Genomic DNA, 21228 nt, shown 5'->3' with positions numbered 1-21228 from the left:
TGGAGAAAACTGAAATCCTCAAGGGGGCAAAGGTTGTTTAGCATGTTTGTATATATGAATAGGTATTTTTATTTTATTTTGTTTGTCTTTTACTTTTATTTTATATTGGAGTATAGTCGATTTATTGAGTTGGCCAGGAAACGTTTGTTTGGGTTTTTCCATAGGATGTTAGGAAAAATTTGAATGAACTTTTTGGTCAAACTAATGCACTGTTGTGTTAGTTTTAGGTTTACAGCAAAATTATTCAATTATACTTGTACATACATCCATTTGTTTTCAGATTCTTCTCCCATATAGGTTATTGCTGAATATTGAGTAAAGTCCCCTGTGCTATACAGTAGGTCCTTGTTGACTATCTATTTTATATAGAGTAGTGTGTGTATGTTATTCCCAAAGTCCTAATTTACCCCTCCCCCTAAGTTTCCTGTTTGGTAACCATAAATTTGTTTTTTAAATCTGTGAGTCTGTTTTTGTTTTGTTAAAAAAAATTAATTTATATTATTTTTAGGAATGTTAATATAAATTCACAAAAATTGCTTTTTATAAACCAAATATTAATGTTTGCAATGTAGGGCATATGTTTCTAGACCCTCTTAAGATCAAGTGAGAAAGTACTTGTGTCTTCTAAAGCAAAACAAAGCCCTAGAGAGGCATGGGAGACTTGTTCCACACTCCCCTGGATAAGAACTGCTTGTAAATTTTTGCCTAACTAGTTGCAATGTTCTTAAAAGTCCACTCAGCATTTTTAAATCAAATGGGTTTGTCCTCATCATTATTTCTTGTGCTCTTGCTTTCTCAGTGTCTTTATTTGCATTCTGGTTTTATTCCATCTTCTTTGTAAATCAATACGTTTATTTTACTGCCACACACATGAAAGGCACATTTTAAGAAAGTGGCATGGAAATGAAGCAAAGATGAATCCCAATTTAATGGGAATATTATTCTCAGCATAAACTTAAGTGTCTCCAGACTCCTTCACTGTGCAAGGTGTATTGATTAATTGAATAGTCCTTTATCTTCAGGAGTACAAAGTCTAGCCACGCATCTTATTGACAACACAAGATTCTGCACGCAAGGTTGACATACTTTAAAGAAGTTTTGACAAAATCCACTTTTAATATTCTCTTTGATGACTTTACTTTAGCAAATGAAAAGAAAGCAAAAGTCCCCCAAATTTCCCATGGACAAATCGCAAAATTTTCCAAACTCATGAGGAGTTTCATGTATTTATAAGGTGACATTAGGTAAGATCAAAATGACTGCTTTGCATAATGCTTCAAGATTTGGGGAGTACTAATTTAAAAGAGATTTGAAAAGGTAGAATCAAAATAAAAAGATCAAGTGTTTTTTTTTTGTTTTTTTTTTGTTTTTTTTTTTTTTGATCTAGACAGCTGGCCTGTGTTTAAGAGGGAAAGAATACTGCATTGTAAGATACAAGTTCCACATCCCTGGATTTGTTTTTTAGGTTTTGAGAATAGATAATCTTCAAAGACATTTCACCTCAAAATTATGAAAATATTTTATTTCAAATGTGTCCATCTTAATTTAAATACTAGTTTTTTTTTGGTTTTTTTTTTTTTTAAGATTGAAAATTCTATTTCAAGATGCAGCTTCTAAAAGTTCTTAGGAATGGTGCATATTCGTTAGGCAAACCTTAACAGTTATTAAGCTTTTGTGATTCTGACCTGAAATGCCTAAATAATAGGGGTTTTACTACCCTTCCATAAATCTTTGGGATCAACTTATCACAGGTTTTTAGTTATCTAATGATGATGGAAATATTGTATCCAAAGGTTTGAAAGTACATCTTTTTCAGCAGATGCGTTTTGGAGGCAGGCAAAGAGCATTTATCTGCTTATCTTTTTCTTGCACAATTTCTAAACGATGTAGTGTGATAGACATTTAACTATTCTGTAAATGCTTAAGAATTATCAGTAGGTATATTAGAGCTTTGGCACATGCCAACTAAAAATTAAAGTAAATGTGATTACAGAGCAATACTGGATGTGCAGTCTCTAATGAATAGATTCTGCTTCCCTGGTGGCTCAGAGGTTAAAGCGTCTGCCTGCAATGAGGGAGACATGGGTTCGATTCCTGGGCCGGGAAGATCCCCTGGAGAAGGAAACAGCAACCCACTCCAGTATTCTTGCCTGGAGAATCCCATGGATGGAGGAGCCTGGCAGGCTACAATCCGTGGGGTTGCAAAGAGTCGGACACGACTGAGTGACTTCACTTTCACTCTTTCTGGTGGTAATATGTATCCAGTAAGGGTCCAAGTTTAGTTCTCTGATACCCATAAAGTTTATTCTGAGTCAGAATAATGTTGCCTTTTGGGGTGATTTAAAAGTTTCATTATAGAGAAAGAAGGAGGAACAGAGAATCAATGTCATTTTACACCCATTTTCCTGGTGGAATGTCTGTGCTATCACTAGGGGACGATGTTAAAAGTAGATTGCATGTGCTTTGTAATTTGTTTATTTTAAAACTGAAGTTAATTAATTCTCAGTCAGTTTGAATCTGATTGTTGCAAATGCTGAAATTCCCTGTTGACTGATAGAAGGAGGTTTGGAACTTCTCCTAGCTTTGCATGAGAAAGGTTATGATAAATCCAGAAGGTACTTCCTGTAGGACTTGGTGGCATTAAACAAGGTATCAGAAAGCTGTGTTCATTGGATCTCCTTTCCTCCCGCAGTGCTTACAGAACTCCCTGAAAGATATGAAGGACGTCGGCATTTTACAAGTGAAAGTTTTAAAGGCGGTAGATCTCTTAGCAGCAGATTTCTCAGGTATAAAAATCTTTTTCATCTTTTTTTTTTTTTTTAATTTTTATTTATTTCCTGACTTGAAATGATCTGATGGCAAACCGAAATGTTTTACTCAGTAGAAGCATGTACAGAGAAATCATTCTCTTTCAAGCAGAGTCAGAAGAAAAAGTACAAACAGGTTCTCTCACTTTACATTTTTCACATTATCCTTTGCAAATAATCTTGCTGTGATTAGGTAATGTGCTAGTCCCTTTGGCTTTCAGAGATATTTGTGGGTGATTGGTGTCATGACTTCTTTACCGGTTAAATGTCTGAAGTTTTTCAAGCAGACTTTGGAAGACAGTCCGATGTCTGTCCTTCTCTCTTGCCGTACTGTAGACATAGTGTTCCGTCCTTGGCAGAGTGTATGGTGTAGTGCCTGGATCCTCAGTCCAACTGGCTGGCACGTTTCTGTAACAGCAACCAAAATCTGGGCCATGGAACCACTTTGCCATGGATATGGTGTTGTATGAAATTTCTCTTGGTGCTTCATGAATTGGAACTTATAGACAGAGGCTAGAGCAGACCTGCTCTGTGATGAATTCTGCTTGACTAAGATGAGAATAATCCAGACATTCCAGTGTCTGATTAGACAATGGCTCTCTTCTCCTTGCTGAATTATACCCTTGTACTAACAGTTTAAACACCTCTATGACAGTTTACTTACCAAGTAAACTGATGAAGAATGTTACACAACATGGAGCTATCTATTAATGCAGTAGTGGATTTTTATTGTTATAATTTTAGAATGTGGTCTACTCTCTGTATTTGTGTAACCTCAACTTCTGAGGCTGGGGTAGTTCAAACTCTGGAAAAGAGATTATTAATTAGAAGCACTTTATATTACAAAAATTATAGAGTATATAAGTTTAGAAAAGAGTTCTCCTCATTCTCCTCAAAAAAATGAGCCAGTGGAAATCATTCTACAAGATGATCACAGTGTTAAGGAAATGTCCAGTGAGAATATTTAAAAAATGCTTTTTTGCCCAATATGAATATTAAAATTCTCAGTTTGTGGATGAAATACTTCAATGAGGGCTTCTGATATTCATCAATTTACTTACAAATGCTTATATAGGCTTAGATTGATTTAGAAATTTTCCTTTCTTTTGAAACTTTTATGAGAACACTTATTTCAGATGTTTCATGTGCCTTCGTCAGAAGTAATTTTAGTTTTCATCACTAAAATGCATGTAAAATTATTTACCAGTTTTCCAGTGCAAATTGTGTCTTACTTCCATCTCAGTGTTTCGATACGGCACTTTTTGAATCTGTGATTGTTGATGGCTCAGTAACATCATCTCAAGGCCCAGGAACTCATATATGCCTTCAAGCAGTATTTTCAGAAACATCGTTTTGTAGTTTTATATTTTGTGATCACCAGAAACTAATTGTAATTCATTAAAAGACTTGTGTATAGCTACATCCATATGTGGAAATACTCTTAAAACTTACCTTATTTTATGCTTGCTATCAGGTGTCTTCCATAAACCATCCTCAAAACTAGGATTTATGGAGGTTGTTTCAGGCCAATGTGAATTCTCCAAAGAGTATTTTCAGTTACAGCTAATAGGAGAGAAACCTGGAAGATGAACGTTTTTGTAAAGATCAGTCTGTAAGGCAAAACCCTCTTTTCAGAAGAATAATATTGGTAGAAAATGCTACCATTTGGTCATTTTCTTTATATTCAAGATATGCAGTAGGTAGTTTTGGAGTGAAGGTGAGTATTAGAAGATTCCAGTAACAAAAGAAGTAGTGAGAAATCAAAAAATGGTATGTTATTTAGCTAAATGCCCTGATGTTTTACTGTCTCTATATTACCTATGAGAAAATTATCACTCTTCTGATTTGAAGCAAAGATCCTTGTCATTAGCTAAACATGCCTTTAGACCATATGGATCTTTATTGTTAGAATCAGATCTCACAGTCTGTGTTCTTTATAGGTTGGCTCACTTCATAGGTGAACAGACTCACTCAGTCTGCTCCAAACCAAGGTGTATTGCTTTAGGGCAACAAAGTGGACCTAATCCAGAGTTCTAAAGCAACTTTTCTCTGTGGAAGAAGAAGTGAATTGTGGTTGCTGTGAGGTAGCAATTGGATGTAATTAATACCTCCAAGATGTTAGCCACTATATCATACAGTGGCAACTCACTCTCTTTATTACTGTTGTTGTTATTACCAAGTCTCTTGATATGCAGTAAAAAAAAAAAAAAATGCCAGCTTCACTTGATCATGGATTAGAAGAGGTGCACATCATTGCCTGTGCTAGGAACATTTAAGAAATAAGTAACTATTTGTACCCAGCATTTTCCAGTCAGCCTTATTTATTAATGAGTATTTCATTTTTGTTGCTCAGGAAACAGAGTATTCACCCCTGCAAATAAAAAAGAAATACATTTAAAAATAATCAGTTATTACAATGTCAATGTATGGCAAAAAAAAAATCACAGTATTGTAAAGTAATTCTCATCCAATTAAAATAAATTAATTAATTAAAAATAATTAATTAAAAAACTGCATTTACTCTGCATAGCCAGGGACCTTCTCAAAGAATAATGGTCCTTTCAAAATGGAATCTTCCAACCTTCTTACTTTTTTTAAATGATAGTTTGTGTTTGTTGTTGTTGTAATTGTTTCTTAGAAACAATACCAAATAACCATGATAACTGATGCTTCAACTTTGTTTTACCTAAAATCAGGGACTCTGATAAAACAAAAGTCCATGGGGGCAGATCTTGGCAGTGTCCCTATGGAGGTGAAGGTTACAGTTTGCAGAGTGCAGGGACCTGTTGTCCTAGAGGAGAAACGAATGCTTTTGCCAGCTCTGCAATCAGTGGGTTTGCCAGTTTTAAAGTTGTATCTTTGCAGGTAGCAATTAGAAAAAGAAAATGCCCGTCACTCATGGCTCTGATTAAAGCTAGGAGGGTGTTCCTCACTAGTGGTTACTGATGTTTTGATAATGTGGCCATAAAAAGAAACTTTGGAGAAGTTGAATTCTCATTACTTTCCTGGCATTTCAGAACATTGGAATAATGTATATATCATATATATATAGAAACAGAGATATACAATGTTAGTTGCTCAGTCCTTTCTGATGCTGCAGTCCCCATAGACTGTAACCCACCAGGCTCCTCTGTCCATGAGATTTCCCAGGCAACAATACTGGAGTAAGTTGCCATTTCCTCCAGGGTATCTTCCCTACCCAGGGATCAAACCCAGGTCTCCTGCATAACAGTGCCTACATTGCAGATTCTTTACCATCTGAGCAACTAGGGAAGCCCTTATATGTAATATATCATATATATATATATATATATATATATATACACATATATACACACCATGTATAGAAGTGTGTGTGTGTATGTGCTAAGTCGCTTCAGTTGCATCTGACTCTTCATGACGCTGTGGACTGTAGCCCGTCAGGCTCCTCTGTCCATGAAATTCTCCAGGCAAGAATACTGGAGTGGGTTGCTGTGCCTTCCTCTAGGGGATCTTCTTGATCCATGGATCAAACCTGCATTTCCTGCATTGCAGGCAGATTCTTTACCACTGAGCCACCCAGGAAGCCCTATATATATATATACATGATATATTATTTATATATCATATATATATATATGATATGATATATATATATGATATATGTACATTCACTGAGGTGAATTTCTTTGCTATTATAAATTTAACTTTTTATATAAAGATAAAAATTAGTGCAACCTTCCAAATGTTATAAGATATTAATAACTAAATCTACAAGTTACCAATGTTAAGATATTTACAAAAGATAAAGACTTCAGTGTTCTAAAGTATAAAAAAAATTTATAACTTTTTCAAACTAACTCAAATCTTTGATAAATCTTTGATAAACTTTTATTGTATGATTGAACCTACTCGGTATTAATTTAAATTTATTTATAACTTGGCATTTTATATGTGTGTCTGACATTTGTATATAAGTGAGAAGATCTTTTATCTTAAAGAATCGGAGGTAATCTAACTTCCCTTATAGCCCATCCCTCTAAAATTGGTGAAGGATATTTTAATGTTCTCTGTAGCCAATATGAGATATGGACAACCATGTGCAGTTATTCTAATACAAGAGCCTGTCAGATATTTTTATTAAAGCATTTGTCTCACAAACACCTTGCCCCAATGTAACCTAAAATCTTTAAGTAATAGGTTATCCAGTCTGATGTCAGTACTTCTGTAGTAAACAAGGCCATAGCCTTGATTCAGAAAACAGATGATAAATTGTACTTTGAAACTCAAGGTGAGTGTAGCTGTTTATAATGCTTAACAAGACCAACATCCTTCACTCAAAACTCAGCTGTTTAGAGAAGAAATTAAAAAAAGCCAAGCAAAAACAATGCAGAGTTTCTTTCATAGACTATAAAACGATAATCAAGTAGTTAATAGGTAAATAGAAAAATACGGGACTGAAATATTTTCTGGCCAGAATTGTGTTTCAGGGACTTTTCTGGTGATCCAGTGGTTAAGTCTTCACCACAGCTGGTAAAATTCTTCATTCTTTCTTTAAGTACCTAATCCTTTCCCAAGAGACTGCAACTCATGCTTTGGATAAATTGGTGTTCAGTTCAACAGTTCATTCATTGAAGATGAAGATTAGTCCCTGTTTGATTTGTCCTTTATTTTTATGGTAACTGCCTTTCATTTTAATTCCTGTATATTATGGGAAAGATTGAGGGTGGGAGGAGAAGGAGACAACAAAGGATAACTTGGTTGAACTTGAGTGGCATCACCCACTCAATGGACGTGAGTTTGAGCGAACTCCAGGAGACAGTGCAGGACCGGGAAGCCTGGTGTTGTAAAGAGTCAGACATGACTTAGTGAATGAACAACAACAACAACATACTGAGGTATAGAAGATGTATAGAAACAGGTATGCAAATCTTGCTTCTACCGCGTTCTAGCCATGGGTACACTTCAGCCTTTAGCTTCTCATGGGTGTTTTAACAGTTAAGTTGGTTGGTGGTAGTGGTAAAGAACCCGCCTGCCAATGCAGGAGACATAAGAGATGCAGGTTTGATCCCTGGGAAGATCCCCTGGAGGAGGAAATGGCAACCCATGTCAGTATTCTTGCCTGGAGAATCCCATGGAAGAGGAGCCTGGCAGGTTACGGTCCATAGCAAAGAGTTGGACTCAACTGAAGTGACTTAACATACAAGTTAAAACCTAAATGAGCTTACTAAACACATATTACATGCTCATTAAATGCTATTCCCATTCTTTGTTAAATTTATTTTTCTAGAGTGTAGATGACATGGGGAATTTCACAGGCTGTCTTCTTGATATTTTGTTCATAATTTTACTGAATTTTAAATAATGTTGGAAATATCAGCATTGCTAATCACTGGTTAATCATTGCTAATCACAATAGCTTTTCAACACTTTTGGAAATCTATAGTTACCACTCTGTGATTTTTTTTGTTTCTGTTTTATTGCCTGATAAAGTATAGAAAAAATATGCTTCATGGTAGGAAAATTCTCATTCTGAAACCAGTTTAGTGCTTCTATTCACATTTTGTAATATGGATAATAGTTTTATTGATATAAAATATATTTGTGGGCTCATCAATTTTTGTTGTGCATAAAAGTGCTGTTTTTAGAAACTGTTGACCAAAATACTGCAGTTAGATACCATATTGTAGAGGAGAAATATTCCAGCCATATGCTATAATACTGACTTTTGAGTAGTTTTTATAAATTATAACAGTATGTTTTTTGTTGTTTTGGGGGTTTATTTTTTGAAATATAAGACTGCTTGTATCAGAAGGGCAATAGTCTTATAGTTATTGTTCACTGGGACTTTTAAATCACATGTCCGTTTTGTAGTTTGTGTTCATTGTCTGCTTTTTAAAGTTGTGTTCATAACAATAGCTCCCCTCTTAAAGATGCTCCGTTTTCAAAGGACTGACTATAATTGCAAGTTCTAGGAAGCTCAGCGATAGTCATTTAATGCTCTTAATTCATGAGAACCTCATGGCTAGCTGAGCCCAAATCAAGACCATCTTTTAAGAAACACATCAAAAATGACACAAATCTGCCTTGGCAGGCCATCTGCTTTCATGGTCTGCCAAGGAACATGAACTCGAGTCAATGCATCTAGCTCCGATAGATGCAGGTCTACCGGAGATACCGCTGTGTGTAACTTACTGGCACCTTGAGAGTGAATGAGTTCAGTTCATTTGTGGTGCTCTGTGAATTGACAGCTTGTTCTACTGGTTGTGTTCCTAGTAAGATCTTTATTTATTCAGCCGATGTACCTCCCCTGTGTGTGAGCCTGTGTTGGGCCCTGGTTTCACAGTGCAGGGGGAGAAATTAATCACCGCCATCACATGGAGTGACTACTAATCCCCCAGTGGTATCTAATGACCGAGCTACTGTCAAGGTCAAGAATAGGGTGTCAGGGTTCATTAAAGGGACACCTGTCTGGTGTTCCTGCAGGTTGTAGCTGAGACATCAGGGATGAGGAGCAGTTAACACAGTAGAGATGAAGGAAAAGCGTTTTCAAGTGAGGGAACAACACATTCCAAGCCTGCAGGGCTTTTCCAAGACGTGTGAGAAGCGAGTGAGACTGGAGAACAGAGGACGGTGACCTTGAGGCGTGAGAAGGCTAATGTATTAGGTGGGACTGGATTATATAGGAACATGTGGTCCAGGGGAAGAAATTACAGATCTTTCTAAGTAGGAAAGTGATGTGATCTCATATGAACTTAAATACTAGTTTATTCTGGTGGCTGTGTAGAGCAAGCATTTTGGAGGTGCAAGAGTGAATCATGGGGAGATGTTAGGCAAATTCGGATAATGCTGTTTCATGGAGCTTGAGTGAGAATACTGGAGTGGGTTGCCATTCCCTCCTCCAGGGGATCTTCCCAGCCTGGGGATCAAATACAGGTCTCCCGAATTGCAGGCAGATTCTCTACAGTCTGAGCCACTAGGGAAGCCCCTCACAGGGAACAGAGTTAGAAGGAAAAATTCTCAGCTCTGTTTGTGCTGGAATATTACAACATCAGAAATGTAGTTAAGCAAACATCTCAGCAAAATTGTCCCCTTCCTTTGTGGACTTCACAGTCTGAAGCGAGACCTGTCTGTCCCCACTTCTGGCTGGACGTCCACCACTGCGAAGTGATCAGGCCCTCATCTGCAGGATGCCACCGAGGCCATCAGTTGGTTCAGAGATGCTTGCAACCCACTTGGGAAAGTAGGAAATCCATGAAATTTAGGTCCAGAATAAAGAGAGATCAGGATTTTCTCTTCTGTTAAAATCCCTCTCAGAGCCCAGCACAGTATTTTCCACATTTTAGGAAACCATAAGTTACTTGTTGAAGGAAGGAGCAGGCACATCATAGCACATGGCATTATAACACCTAAAGTAAATGATCATAGGAGGTTGAGAGGGGAGCTCCCTGGAGGTTAAGGTGGCAAAGAAAGTTCCTTGAAGATGCTACATCTTGATCTAGGCCTTGGAGGTTAGCTGGTCTTTGATTTTTTTTGGAGAGGCGTGGGGCTTTGGGAGAGCATTGCAGGGAGAAGCCATTCCACATGCAGAATAAGAGGCAGGACTGAGCCCCGTACCTCTGTGCTGCTCAGGGATGGAGCACAGATGCTCCAACTTTGATAAAGGGTTTAGGATCGGGGTCAGCTCAGGATGGATGGTGTGGGTAAGTTGTGAGAGAACATAGATTTCCAGGATGAGCACTAGAGTTGGCTCCAGTACATGATAGTAAGGTTTATCAACAAATGATTAGAGATGATGATGGAACTGAAGGGAGGGATTTTGGAAATGAAGTCTGGGGTGGCTGTTGCCCTTATCTGCACCCCCAGCCTGGGCTATAATGTGCCACAATTAGCTTCAGAAATTAGCTTCTTCTAGAAATTCTTTCTTCTAGCCCTGCCCCTTGTATTGACTGACAGTCTGTGGTGGTTCCTGGCTGCCAGATAAATAAAAAGAAATAAATTAAAAAAAAATGCTCTGGTCATGGTCTTCCAGGCTTCCAGCCAATCAATCTCTTCCTTTATCCACCAGTATCTTACACTTCCTGATCACCACTATTTAGCTGTATGTGTGTGTGTGTGTTTATCCCTGTCTGTATCTGTGTATGCACGGTAAGTCACTTAAGTCATGTCTGACTCTTTGCAACCCCATGGACCTCTGTCCATGGGATTCTCCAGGCAAGAATACTGGAGTGAGTTGCCATGCCCTCCTCCAGGGGATCTTCCTGGCCCAGGGATCAAACCCAGGTCTCTTAACATCTCCTGCATTGGCAGGTGGGTTCTATATCTATGCCCATGTATGTATGTATGTATCTTTCTATCTGTGTATATCTGTCTCTCTATCACTGTATCTTTCTCTGTATCTATCTGTCTGTCTGCTTAATGAATGTAATGCTCTGATCTTTCCCTGTCTCCTTAGCAAGGACCTACCCATTTCTGCTGGCCAAGTCAGCCACCTCCCAAACCTTGCTCAGAATTCACCTCCACTGTGAAATCTTTCTGGACTTAAGCCAGATAAATTAAATGTCTCTAAACTTTAGTTTCCTCATCTGGAAAATGGCACAAATACTCTTCACCGTATAGAATGGGCATGAGGATTAAAGGAGAAATGCATGAAGCATGGTTTCTTACCTGGAGTTGGGAGAGCCTGGCTCCGAAGTCCCCAGCTGCCTCCTCCCACTGGGCCAGGACACTCTTCGGAGGGGGGCCATGCATACTTTGGCTATGCCTGCATTGGGTCCTTTAAATGAAATTCAGGGCTAAATATAGAACAGAGATGTACAAATGAGCAATAGAAGGGAGATAAGGACAACATGTAATCAGAGATCACAGAGGAGAATGGCTCAGTCCGCTGGCAGAGGGTGTGAGGGAAGTTTTCACTGAAAAGGTGACATTTGCTGAAAAGCGTGATTATTCTGAGAGTTCCCTGAAGGTAATGACTTGGTGGTCCATGTACATCAGGGCCTGGTTCAGTGCCAAGTGCAGAATGGGAGTTTAATAAATATTTGCCCGATGAATGATATGACCTCTCAAATACTTTTTATTGCTTGTCAATCAACTTCTGTAACTGATATAAAGGTAAAATTATTTAAACGTGAAACCTCCACTTGCTGTTGGAGGAATACAAATGGATTTTAACATGCCGTTTGAAAATAGCAAAGGCTGTTGCGAGCAAGGCGCTGAAACACCGCCGTGAATCTGAATCACCAGGTGTAGCCGTGTCAAGGTGACTTGGCGTGTGGATGCAGAAGAGGTCATCTGGGTGTTTTACCTGTAAAAACAGGGGGAGCAAAGAACAAGAGGGCGGGCCCAAGTATAGCTATGTCCTTTTGCCTGGTACTGTTTGCTTGGTTCTCTTGCGAAACATTTGGATATTTCATTTGTGATGGGAGATCATTTTATCATGATCAGATAAAAATACTGTTTAAATTTTACTGAAAGTCCCCATCTGTCTGGAATCTTCTTTTTTAAATTTTATTTACTTACCTGTTTATTTTTAATTTTTTTGGCCATACCCTGTGGTACATGGGATCTTAGTTCCCTGACTGGGGATTGAACCCACACCCCCTTCATTGGAAGGCAGAGCCTTAACCACTGGGCCACCAGGGAAGGTCTATCTGGAATCTTTGAAGGGCAAAAAATCAGTCCTAAAGTGTGCATGCATTACTCTATAGATGTTCTAATGTCTTTACTTCTTTTTCCTCATCTCTGCCTGTTTCTCCTGGAATATTAATAAATGCAGCATTTTAATGAGCTTTGACGGGATTATCTTCAGAGAGTCAGAGAGTCGGCGCAGTGTCTTCCCCAGAGGCACAACTGAAGCTCCCAGTTCCTGGAATGAAGTCTGTTGCTCATTACCTGGGACAGCAGAGTGTGTCGAGAGCGGGGCAGGCAGGACTCAGCCCACCTGTGCAGGCCAGGCCCCTGACTCCCTGCTGGGGGATCCCAGGGCTTTCAGTGCAAATGTCAGATGGCTTTCCCCGAGCCAGCACTGACGGAATGTCACGTCAGTGTCTCTGGAGAAGCAGCCCTGACACCTCCCAACAGTCTGACGGACGGTTAAGTAGCTGTTTCAGTTTGGGTTGAGGAGCTCAGCATCGTCTACCAGAGTGTTAAGCCAAGAGCATGTGGGTCCTTTCAAGTTCACAGTTATTCAAGAGATGTCATGACCTTCTCCACTGACTTCTGACTTCTCCACTGACTCCACTGACTTCTCTCCTGACTTTGCTTAATATTACAATCCTTAGGGCCATCATGTTGCATCAAATGGCGTTATCTCACTTTTTTATGTCAGGTACCTCCCCACCGAAACCCCACCCTGTACCCTGTGAGACACAGCCCCAGAGGAAGACCTGCCTTTCTAAAAAAATTCAAGTATAGTTAATTTACCATGTTGTGTTACTCTCAGGTCCACCGCAAAATGATTCAGTTACACACACACACACACACGCACACGTGCACATGTGCACACACACATGCACGTGCGCACACACGTGTGTGTGTGTGTATATATTCCTTTTCAGATTCTTTTCCATTAGAGATTATTGCAAAGTATTGTTTCTATGCTCTACAGTAGATCCTTGCTGGTTATCTAATTCATTAGTATGAATAGGCTTCCCAGATGACTCAGTGGTAAAGAAACCATCTGTAATACAGGAGGCACAGGTTTGATCCCTTGGTCGGGAATATCTCCTGGAGGAGGAAATGACAATCCTGTCTAGTATTCTTGCGGGAAAATCCCATGAAAAGAGGATCCTGGCAGGCTACAGTCCATGGGGTCACAAAGACCCTGATGCGACTGAGCACGCACCAAACGTACCTACAAAGAGTGTACGTCTGTTAATCCCAGACTCCTAATTTATCTCCCCACTTCATCCCCTTGAGTAACCATAAATTTGCTTTCTATGTCTGTGAGTCTATTTCTATTTGGCAAGTAAGTTCATTTGTATCTTTTTTTTTTTTTTTTTAACCAACTTTACAACAGATACCAAAGGAACTTCTCTAGGTAGAAAAGGCCATAATGAAAAAAAGGAAAATTATGAAATGTATCATTTTTCCAGATTCCACATATAAGTGATATCATATGTGATATCATTTGGTATTTGGCATGGTATTTTCAGATTCCACATGGAAGTGATATCATATGGTATTTGTCTTCCTCTATCTGACTTTGCTTAATATTACAATCCTTAGGGCCATCATGTTGCTTCAAATGGCATTATCTCACTTTTTTATGTCTGAGTAAAAAACTTCTTAAAGAAGCAATACTTTTTAAAAATGAAGATAGATTTGTGTGTGTTTGATTTGGGCTGCTCAACATCTGAAACCCCTTGTAGGATTGGGGTGCTTCTCTCGTATCTTTTGGAGAAGGGATTCTGATTTGCTTTCATTCAGTGGGAAGCCAGTATGTTCTCCCTTCCTGAGCCCTGAAATTTAGGAGATGGAGATTTGTTAGGCAGGGCAGCCCCTTTATATCTCCATCAAGTGAGGCAAAGAAGCAGGCTTGGAGAATGCATATTAGAAGCAGCTATACTTAGGGGGGCCTCCCTGGTGGCTCAGCAGTAAAGAATCCACTTGCAATGCAGGAGATGCGGGTTTAACCCCTGGGTCATGAAGAGTCCCTGGAGAAGGAAATGGCTACCCCACTCCGGTATTCTTGGCTGGAGAATCCCATGGACAGAGGAGCCTGGTGGGCTACAGTCCAATGGAGCCGCAAAGAGTTAGACATGACTAAGCAAATAAACAATAACATTTAGGGCTTGGATCAGAAATCTCTGTGAGGCCAGTTTTCCTGGGAAGAGAAATTGACCGAGATTCTGTGCCTGAGTATCCCTCAGCCTTTGGTTTCCAGTAACTTCAAACCTGAGTTTCCAGTCTGTGCACCGAGTCTGAGTTGTTGTTTAGTCACTAGTCCTGTGCAACTCTTTGAGACCACATGGACAGCACAGACCAGGCTCCTCTGTCCTCCACTATCTCCTGGAGTTTGCTCAACGTCATTTCCATTGAGTTGGTGATGCCATCCAACCATCTCATCCTCTGCTGCCTTCCTCCTCCTTTTGCCCTCAATCTTTTCCAGCATCTCAGTCTTTTTCCAGTGAGTTGGCTCTTCTCATCAGATGGCCAAAGTACTGGAGCTTAAACTTCAACGTAAAGCCCTTCTAAATGAATATTTAGTGTTGATTTCCTTTAGGATTGACTGATCCTGAGAGCTGTTTGCTATTATTTTGACAAATTCCTTTGCTGCTAAGTTTAGTAAGGGATCCTTTCCACTGCTTGTAACTGACAACCCCAACACATTCATTTGTGTCCGCAGCTCGATCCCCGTCTACTGGCCACTGAGATAATAGTCTTGGCTTAAAAGGTCTGGCCAGTCATATAAGTGTCCAGACCACTAGTCAGCTGAATGGAATATCCTGTTAAAGCTGACTCTTAGCCAGGCAGCTGCTCTTCTTGTCTTCTGTTTTTGAAATATCTTCATGCAAGTGTCTGCACACGTGTCTCTCTAAGGATGTGCAGCACCTCAGAGCCCCTCGTTATTAAGTCCATTGAATGTAGGTTCAGTGGCCTGAATGGTAAGCCAGTAGGTCATGTGACCCGAGTAGTGTCCGTGTTAGGCCTTGGTCTGGATTCCTCGGCCATTCGTTGGAGGTACATCTGTCTTTATGCCCCCAATTAATTCAGTACACACTGCTTTATAGAGCGCCTGTGTGTGCAGAGTCAGGCCATGTGTTCACATCCTGTGGATGTAAGAGACCCTGATGGTTCTCTAGATCCCTCTGTCAAGCTGAACAAAAGGGGAGAGACTTCTTACATGGTCACTGTCTGGGTTCCCCTTTGAATTCTAGTTTTTCTAATATATTTTTTTTTCCTTTTGGATGCTGTATGAGGTAAGATGGAAAAAGAAGTGAGATGGGAGAAGTAAAGGTTTAGCCTCGTTATTTTTTAAGATTAAAAACTTTGAATTTACCTTGGGAAATTAGACTTCTGCATGTCTCTGAGCACCAAAAGTGTCCCATGTGTATTTTCGTAATTTACTGACTATCTCAGATCAGATGTGTGTATGGCCACTCAATTCCAGAGCAGAGTTTTAACTGCTAAATAGCCATCATGGTGGTGGTTTAGTTGCTGAGTTGTGTCCGACTCTTGCTACACCATGGGCTGTAGCTCTCCAGGCTCCTCTATCCATGGGATTTCCCAGGCAAGAATACCGGAATGGGTTGCCATTTCCTCCTCCAGGGGATCCTCCCAACCCAGAGATTGGGAGATTGTTTATCGTTGAGCCCCCAAAATAGCCGTGATTATACTTTTTCTCATTTTTCTCATCACCCTGTAGAAGCATGTCAGTTATCATAGACTTCCAATTGTAGATGAGTAATTATATTCACTCAAAGAGAATTTAGAAAGGAAACAGATATGTGCTTCTGTTTTCAAACGAAACACAAACGTGGGCCCCGTCACGTGCCGCGTCGACACCTGCTCTTGTGAATCCTGTGCTGCCGTTGCTCCGCGTCTGGGGTGCATGTCAGTCCCAGCCCTGTAAGTTCCCTGACACCTGGCTTTCCCATGCAGAGTTTACAGGGCTTGCTAAAAAAAGAGGCTCACCTTTGATCTTTCAGCAAGCACAGCTTTTTTTTTTTTTTTTTATTGGAGTATAGTTAATTTACAATGCCATATTAATTTCTGCTGTACAGCAAAGTGATGGTTATACCTATAGTCATCTTTTCATGCTGTTTCATACTCCTCTTTTTCATACTCTTTCTTATTATGGTTTATCACAGGATATTGAATATAGTTCTCTGTGCTCTGCACGGGAACCTTGTTTATCCATCCTGTGTATAATACTTTGCATCTGCTAACCCCAAACTCCCACATTGTTCTTCTCTCATCTTCCCGCTTGGCAAATACAAGTCTGTTCTTTACCAGCTAGCACAATTGTATTACTATAATATGTGGAATCTTAAGAAACGGTACAAATGAACTTATTTACAAAACAGAAACAGACTCACAGACTTAGAAAACAAAGTTAGGGTTGCCAAAGGGATTGAGGTAAAGGGAGGGATAGATTAGGCATTTAGCATTAACATATATACACTGTTATGCTATGCTATGCTAAGTCACTTCAGTCGTGTCCAACTCTGTGCGACCCCATAGACGGCAGCCCACCAGGCTCCCCCGTCCCTGGGATTCTCCAGGCAAGAACACTGGAGTGGGTTGCCATTTCCTTCTCCAATGCATGAAAGTGAAAGGTGAAAGTGAAGTCGCTCAGTCATGTCTGACTCTTAGTGACCCCATGGACTGCAGCCTACCAGGCTCCTCCGTCCATGGGATTTTCCAGGCAAGGGTACTGGAGTGGAAGGACCTGCTGTGTAGCACAGGGGACTCAATATTCTGTAATAACCTAAATAGGAAAAGAATCTATAAAAGAGTAGATATATGTATAGCTGAATCACTGTGATATATGGAAACTAATACAACATTATAAATCAACTCCAATATAAAATAATTTTTTTTTAAATAATATTGTTTTTGTTTAGTCACTCAGTCATGTCCGACTCAAACTCTATGGACTGCATCATGCCAGGCTTCCCTGTCCTTCACCGTCTCCCGGAGCTTGCTTAAACTCGTGTCCATTGGGTCGATGATGCTATCTAACCGTCTGGTCCTCTGTCGCCGCCTTCTTCTCCTGCCCTCAATCTTTCCCAGCATCAGCATCTTTTTCAGTGACCCACTGTGTGCATCACATGGCCAAAGTATTGTAGCTTTACTTCAGCATCAGTCCTTCCAATGAATATTCAGGATTGGTTTTCTTTAGGATTGAATAGCAATTGAAAAAAAAAAAAAACTGCATGATTTTTGTTCATTTTGCCTCTGTCACTTTTGAGACTCATTTGCCTCTGATCATGGAGATTCCTTTGTTTCTGACCCTTGTCCATTTTCTCTTTGCAGGGAAGAGCGATCCCTTTTGCTTGTTGGAGTTAGGAAATGACCGACTTCAGACACATACCATTTACAAAAACCTCAACCCTGAGTGGAACAAAGTTTTTACATTGTAAGTACTTTAGCCCCTGGAATATCAAAGAGCAGCTTTAACTCAGAGACCAATTATCCCTGATATGTATGGGGCAGTCTAGGGCTCTTGAGTGGAACTTTCTGTCCATTTTTATGGGCAAAGAAGGAATTTTATTGTTTTTCTCCTTCTGAAAACCTTTTATGCTTTCATTTTATAGAGTATAGTGTTAATAATAGAAGAGACCGTTTGGAACTGCAAGAGAGTGTTATAGGAGGCATTTGTAAAGTAGGTCTCTTAGTGACTCAATTAATCTGTGAGTAGAAGAAAGCTTCCATATATCCAGACTAATTCATTCCTGGGTTAAAGGAAATTACAAATGTAGACGTGTCTTAAATTCAAGGAGCTTATATCATACAGCAGTATTTTAAAATCAGAGGACTTGCATTCTGCCGAAGGCTTTTGGAGCATACAGATTATGTGTGATTCCTCAAAGACTCCCCAAGGCCCCTTGTGTTCCAGCTTATCTGAATGACCTACTCTATAGTGATGCCCACTTTTTAGATTCAGGTGTTTAGGAAGCTGGATATCTTGCTAGTTGCTTTAGATTCCAAGGCACCTGGCCATCAAAGGGAGGCTCACCCAGTGTTGAATCTGGGTGAAATGGTGCCACACAGCCTCACAACACTGAGGAATGCTTTCTCTGTGCCTGTAGCTAAAATAATATAGTTTGTTGTGAATATGAATTGGTGGCTCCCAAGCAGAACGTTTATGGGGACCTACGAGAAGAGGTTAACTGTGCTAACCAGGCTTGCAAGAGTCTCTTGTTTGGTCAACACCTTGCCAATGACCATGGCTCCGTGTTTGCATTATAGCTGATGTCTGGCTCTGGTCGACATTGAAAAATTTATAAACAAGTGAATATGCATGGCCTTTTAGTATTTTGTGTTTCAACAATAGGATGCTTTCAGGGGATCTTGGGAAATAGTGATTTTGACCACCTTTGTTTTTTAAAGGAAATTCATTAAAGTAAAGAAAGTCTTATTTTTGCTCTTCTCATCTGGAAGTCACTTTGTCGTCCTTATTCTATCCCCTGTTCTCTTTCTTTATTCTTTTTCTTTAACAGTCCTGCCCCTGAGTACACATATACATGGAAATGTCATAGTAAAAAAGTTGACTTTTTTTTTCCATATGGATGCCTGAATCTTCGCTGATGGAAGGTTTGGGAATACAGTCAGTTTGATTTAATTTTTGGAATTTAATTAAATGGTAGTTTTATACTCCGAGGACATACAGACTTAATTAGTGAAAATGTGTTTTCAGATCTTCATGGAACAGCCTTCACTTGTGTGTTTTTGTATCTAATTCATGGTGTGTTTCTTGTTTCAGTCCCATTAAAGATATCCATGATGTTTTGGAAGTGACAGTGTTTGATGAAGATGGAGATAAACCTCCTGATTTTCTTGGAAAAGTTGCCATTCCCTTGCTGTCAGTAAGTTACCTTCATTAATACACAATGTGTGAATCATTTTGCATTTGACAAGTTTCTGTGATCTAGAATTGTGTTGTCTTTGTCAGTCTGCGGAGGGGGAAAGCTGTGTGCTGCGCTGTGCTAAGTTGCTTTAGCTGTGTCTGACCCTGTGCCACGCTATGGACTGTAGCCCACCAGGCTTCTCTGTCCATGGGATTCTCCAGGCAGGAATACGGGAGTAGGTTGCCATGCCCTCCTTCAGAGGACCTTTCCGAGCCAGGGATGGAACCTGCGTCTCTTATGTTTCCTGTGTTAGCAGGTGGGTTCTTTACCACTAGCACCACCTGGGATGCACCCGCTCCCCCCAGCTATAGCAGGAAACAACTGTTTTATTCCTTATCCTTCTCCAATACTTTCAGTAATTTGCAGTGTAAAGTCACATAATTTCTCTCTGTGTGTGCCAATTCCATATTGATTTAACCAACCGAGATATTTTGACTAGTCTCTCAATCCACCCCAGCTCTTTCCATCTTGAGATAGACGTTTCACTTTGGTTTTTGGGAACACGCATCTATGACTGATTTTCTATTGAATGAAAAACACACATATTCTTCTTTATTACCTTCTTCCTGCCCATTTCTTCAAAGATTACTTGCTGGTAATTACACAGTTGTTCTCAATTCTACTAAAGACCATTTTCTCAAAAGTTGTTTGCCTTTGTGTGTGTGTGTTCGGTCACTCAGTTGTGTCTGACTCTTTGAGACCCCATGGACTGTAGCCCGCCAAGCTCCTCTCCGTGGAATTTTCCCAGCAAGAATACTGGAACAGGTTGCTATTTCCTCCTCCAGTAGATCTTCCCGAGCCAGGGATCGATCTTGCATCTCCCTCACTGCAGGCAGGTTCTTTACCACTGAGCCACTGGGTAGGCCTTTTTGGCAGTCTTATTTGTTTTCAGTCTTCAAAAATAATTTGTGAAAGAAAGCAGAGAGACTCTCTTGGAGAAAGATAACTGTTTTGATAGTCCCATTAAAAGGTAGGCTTCCTAGGTAACTCAGTGGTAAAGAATCTGCCTGCAATGCAGGAGACACAGATACACAGATTCGATCCCTGGTTGGGAAAATCCCCTGGAGAAGGAAATGGCACCCCACTCCAGTAGTCTTGCTTGGAAAATCCCATGGATGGAGGAGCCTGGTGGGCTACAGTCCATGGGGTCACGAAGAGTTGGACACAACTGAGCGACTTCACTTGCACTTTTCACTTTCATGCATTGGAGAAGGAAATGGCAACCCACTCCAGTGTTCTTGCCTGGAGAATCCCAGGGACGGGGGAGCCTGGTGGGCTGCCATCTATGGGGTCGCACAGAGTCAGACACGACTGATGCCACTTAGCAGCAGCAGCCAGAGGACGGAATTTCAGTTTTTCATCCAGCCATTCGTACAGTATATGCTAGAATTGTTATGACCTTTATCAGGCAAGAAGGATTTATTTTTTCCTTCCCAAAGACTTATTTCCCCACAGCTCTTAGCATGTGTTAGAGCAGTCTGTAATTTATCCCCGAGATTAGACCAGCTCATGTGGTGTTTACAGAGCGGGGAGCACTGCACCTCTCAGTATCTCTTTTCCTTTTTGATTGCTTGGTTAATTTCTCCCCGAATTCTCATATCCCTGATGTGACTTGAAGAGTGTGGTGGAGCAGCTGTTCCCTTGTAGATCCGGCTGCTGCCAACTGTTCTGAGCCGTCAGCCGCCGGCCATGCCAGCTCTCAGAGAGGACTCAGTGATTTGGGACTCCCCTCCTTTTTTTATTACAACTTTGTCAGTTATTCCTGGAAGACTTTATGTGATAAGAACATGGGGTACAATTTTTAAAGACGTCTAAAAGTACAGGAAGGCAGGGCTCTTCTTTAGAATTTAGTATCCTTTTTCCTC

The 21228-nt window shown here is 40.1% G+C and overlaps 1 protein-coding gene across 5 annotated transcripts in view; it reads left to right on the top strand.

Annotated features, from left to right (window-relative positions):
* Positions 1–21228, top strand: part of MCTP2 (multiple C2 and transmembrane domain containing 2) — a 263087-nt gene that overhangs the window by 133066 nt on the left and 108793 nt on the right. For all 5 annotated transcript variants that reach the window (XM_055555682.1, XM_055555681.1, XM_055555683.1 and 2 more), the window contains exons 12-14: positions 2693–2786; positions 17769–17871; positions 19219–19321. In XM_055555682.1, coding sequence (XP_055411657.1) covers positions 2693–2786; positions 17769–17871; positions 19219–19321 — 300 coding nt within the window. The remainder of the gene's footprint in view (positions 1–2692; positions 2787–17768; positions 17872–19218; positions 19322–21228) is intronic.

Source organism: Bubalus kerabau, chromosome 19 (genome assembly GCF_029407905.1).
Source record: "Bubalus kerabau isolate K-KA32 ecotype Philippines breed swamp buffalo chromosome 19, PCC_UOA_SB_1v2, whole genome shotgun sequence".
NCBI lineage: Eukaryota > Metazoa > Chordata > Mammalia > Artiodactyla > Bovidae > Bubalus > Bubalus kerabau.
Note: the sequence above shows the minus strand (reverse complement) of the source record. Positions and strands in the feature narration are given on the sequence as shown.